This window comes from Frankliniella occidentalis, unplaced genomic scaffold (assembly GCF_000697945.3).
Source record: "Frankliniella occidentalis isolate FOCC.00 unplaced genomic scaffold, Focc_3.1 Scaffold2096, whole genome shotgun sequence".
Classification (NCBI taxonomy): domain Eukaryota; kingdom Metazoa; phylum Arthropoda; class Insecta; order Thysanoptera; family Thripidae; genus Frankliniella; species Frankliniella occidentalis.
Window position 1 is genome coordinate 7,839 of NW_026269187.1, and position 3,385 is coordinate 11,223.

At 62.0% G+C, this 3,385-nt stretch overlaps 1 protein-coding gene across 2 annotated transcripts; it reads right to left on the reverse strand.

Annotated features, from left to right (window-relative positions):
* Positions 1-18: 18 nt before the first annotated feature.
* Positions 19-2,942, reverse strand: LOC127751916 (uncharacterized). Of its 2 annotated transcripts, none has more exons than XM_052276202.1 (6): positions 2,425-2,942; positions 2,227-2,311; positions 1,896-2,139; positions 1,724-1,812; positions 1,331-1,582; positions 19-1,239 (listed from the first exon to the last, which is right to left on the reverse strand). In XM_052276202.1, exons 1-6 carry the CDS (start codon positions 2,742-2,744, stop codon positions 1,000-1,002), a joined length of 1,230 nt encoding a protein of 409 aa, XP_052132162.1. In that variant the 5' UTR covers positions 2,745-2,942; the 3' UTR covers positions 19-999. The 2 variants fall into 2 exon arrangements, with proteins under 2 accessions (XP_052132162.1, XP_052132161.1); XM_052276201.1 differs by having other exon boundaries at positions 1,724-1,815; positions 2,425-2,940.
* Between the last annotated feature and the right edge of the window lie 443 nt (positions 2,943-3,385).

Below are 3,385 nucleotides of genomic sequence, written 5' to 3' on the forward strand. Positions count from 1 at the left end.
CCTCCCCGATCCACCCAACCCTCCGAAAGTTTAATACTAACCCCTTTCCCTTCCTTTTTAGCAAGACGTTCTCCTCCGCTTCTCTAAAGTTTTTGGATATTATGAATTTTATTACTCACCATTACTCTTATTTCTTCTTCGTATTTTACAACTCTCCACCTAAAATTATGTTCGAGTGCGGACGGGAAAGAAAGAGGAAAGAGAAGAGGTAAACCAATAACCATAACCTCAAGCCGGAAAATATTCAGTCGGCGAAGGCGGAGTCAAAGTATCGGCTGCTGGTCGCAGTTGTCCCCAGCAGAATGTCACTTTGGTCCAAGGCCACGATTTGGTCGGCGTCGGCGTGTACATTGACGGTATGTGTCTGCATTGAAAATCAACCTCGCTCGCAGGTGCATCGGCTGGCCCCTCCTCGCCCACTACTAACTACTGCCTGTACAAGAAGCCATAAACGTGAATGCACCCCCGCCCCCTTTCCCCCCTGTATACAACATAGCACTTCAAATGTGTACCCGCGTCTCGCATGGCACTCACCCACCCCCAGGCGCCCAGCACCTCGGGTATATTTTGGTAAATACTGAGCGCGGCAGTCAGTTGCCGCGGAGAGGCGCGGGAGAGAGCAGTCTGTGTATCGCGCGCTGTCACCCTCTGCGGAGGGTGAAGAGAAACCGCGGTGAAATGCTGACGACCAATTACAACTCGCCCGGCTCCTTTTATCGAACGTGCAAGCTTACGTCGGGAATTTGGAAATTTGAAGACGCGCGAACAACGCTGCAGCGTCAACAGCTGCCGTTCTTTTGAGGTTAGGGCGCGCTTCGTGAGCCTTCCTCATCATCATGTCCGGCAGCAGTCGCAGCACGGCCCGAGACGACGCGAATGTGGGAGAGACGCAGCTCAAGGTAAGTGAAGAGTTTTTCACCGGCGGTGTAACTGCGCCCCCCGCAGCCGCCCCTCCTATCGTAAACAACCCTGCCGTGAGCGCTTCTCTTGGCGCGCTGCTCAGCTGCTGCCCGACGAGCGCCGGGACGCCGCCCGGGACACGGGCGGGGAGATCGAGTCGTTGTCCTGGGCCTTGTTCCCCTTGACGCGGAAGTTGTTGTAGACGATGTAGAAGCAGCACAGGAACACGAACAGCATGACGGCCGCCGCGCCCAGCAGCATGTAGAGCATGGTCCAGAAGTCGCCGTCGGGACCGTCCGCGCCGCCGCCCAGGATCCAGGACCAATCCGCCCCAAAACCCTGCAGATATGTGCTCGTAGGTTAAAGGGGGCTCGACGCCCAACGTGCCTGTTGGTTTTGGCAGTATACAGTTTGTCAAATCTTAACTCACTGAGCTGGGCGCAGGCGTGGTGCGAGGGTGCCTCTCTAGGGTGACGCGGTTCACCGCCTTGGTGCGCTGCGGGGTGGACGTGGTGGCCGCCGTGCTCCGGGTGCCCTGGGACGAAGACGATGACGAGGACGATGATGAGGCTGGGGACCGCTGCGCCGCCCCGCAGTCCTCGTCGACGCCGGGCCGCAGCGCTGGGAAGGAGAAGCGGGTCGACTCCAGCTGCAGGTCCTTGCCGCCGACGAGAAGCCCGGCCTGAGAGAGACAACCCCATATGTAGTGACTGGTCCTGCCTTGTCCTGGCCGGCAGGTGCAGGCGGGTTTGTCTACTCGCTCTGCCCCCGCGTAGCGTAGACAAACCCGCTAGCACCTGTATCTCTCTGAATCAGCCGGTACCTTCTCGAAGTACTCGGACTGGCTCCGCTTGACGAGGACTCGCGCTGCGGTGCGTAGGGACATCCCAAAGCGCAGCTTAGCGGCGGCGCCTTCTGTAAGGAGTCGGAAACGACGTCTCATTAGGTCGGGGTGCTGCCGGCCGCGTACAGGTGGGCGTGGGGTGGACTCCTACTAGTAGCGGCGCTGTCGGAGAAGGCGGTGACCCTCTCGAGGATGGACTTCCACTCGTCCGGGGCCATGGCGTGCAGGGCGGGGCAGAAGACGGCGGGCGGCGCGCTGTCGGCGCCGTCACCCCCGGGCGGAGCGGGCGTGGGGCACTTGATGCGGTGCGCCGCGCGCAGCGCCGCCCCAAGCAGCTGCACGCCCACCGCGAGCGCGCCCACGGACGCGTCCTGGCTCGCCTGGTCCAGCCCGGCCTGCGGGAGAGAGAGGGAGCGCCTCGCGGTGAGCACGTTCGCGCGAGCACCAAGGACGGGCAGGTGGGCGCTGGACCGGGGACTCACCGCGCCGTCCGGCTCGCCGAGGGACTGCCACAGCGGGGAGTCCGAGAGGAGCGCGCGCTGAGTGCCGGGCACGAGGGCCGCCGGGCTGAAACACGGAGAGTCTATGAGCACTTCGCGCGCCGGCCGCGACCCTCTCGACGGCGGCCTATCGGCGGCGGCCTCGGCGGCGGCCTCGGCGGTGGCCTCGGCGGGACCCACCTGACCTCCTGCAGCAGCGTGATGGCCACGCCCTTGAGGGCGCCCAGGTCCTGCAGCGCGCCGGCCTCGGCCCTGCGCACGGCCAGCAGCACGTGCACCTCGCCGCCGGGGCCGGTGCGCGGCAGCGGCGCCAGCCGGGACAGCAGCTGCGCGCCGCGCTCCGCCGACTCGGCGATCAGCACCACGCCGCCGCTGCTGTCTGAGGAGAGTGGGAGAAGAAAGAGATGACGATCATGCGGCACGCTTCTGATGGAGAAACGCAAACGCGCGCGCGCCGCCGACTCCGGCGACGGCTGCCAACGACGCGATCGGCATGACATAATTTCAGATCGCGTCGCGCGCAAACGTCGTCGTCGGCAACGGCGTCTGCTCTGCGTACGCAAACGGGCTCATTAAAGAAGCGCTAAACGCAGAGCGCAGAGATGTGGAACCGGGGGGGTAAATTAATCGCGTCCTTCACGCGCCGCTTCCTGCACGCCTGCGTGCGACCCCCGCGGCGAGCCGTCAGCAGGAGCAGGCCCCCGGAGAAATGTGCAGGTGCTGCTGCTGGCTGCTGCGCCGTCGCCTGGCTGCCCGCGACGTCGTGGCGTAGCACGCGTCTCTCTGAGCCGAGCCTGCCTCAACCCTTGTTGACAGATCCCCTCTCGCCTCGACGACGGCGGGACCAGAATTACCATCGTCTCAGAGTGAAGGAAAACTAATCGCAAACAACCCTTTTCGTGTGACCCCCTTATATTTCAGGTGTTGCGCGTTGGTAAAAATGTGCTAACCTCTTTTAGACGTGACAAACAAACTGTTCCAGAGGAAGGAAAGGGGCGTGGAAGAAGCAGTAATTATCCTTCACCCTCTACAGAGGGAAATGAAGATTTCAACTCAACTAACACAAAAATACAACGGTGCCTCACAAACAATGTTTATGAGAGCTTTCTAATGTACCCGACCGCATCTCGATGGGGGGGGG

What these genes read in the sequence shown, in the direction of transcription:
- LOC127751916 (XM_052276201.1), bottom strand. Translation starts at nt 2,744, where the DNA reads ATGTCATGCCGATCGCGTCGTTGGCAGCCGTCGCCGGAGTCGGCGGCG. An exon ending in ACGCTGCTGCAGGAGGTCAG is followed by an intron (nt 2,312 to 2,424) that starts GTGGGTCCCGCC and finishes TCCGTGTTTCAG; the next exon opens with CCCGGCGGCCCTCGTGCCCG. An exon ending in AGTCCGAGTACTTCGAGAAG is followed by an intron (nt 1,583 to 1,723) that starts GTACCGGCTGAT and finishes TGTCTCTCTCAG; the next exon opens with GCCGGGCTTCTCGTCGGCGG.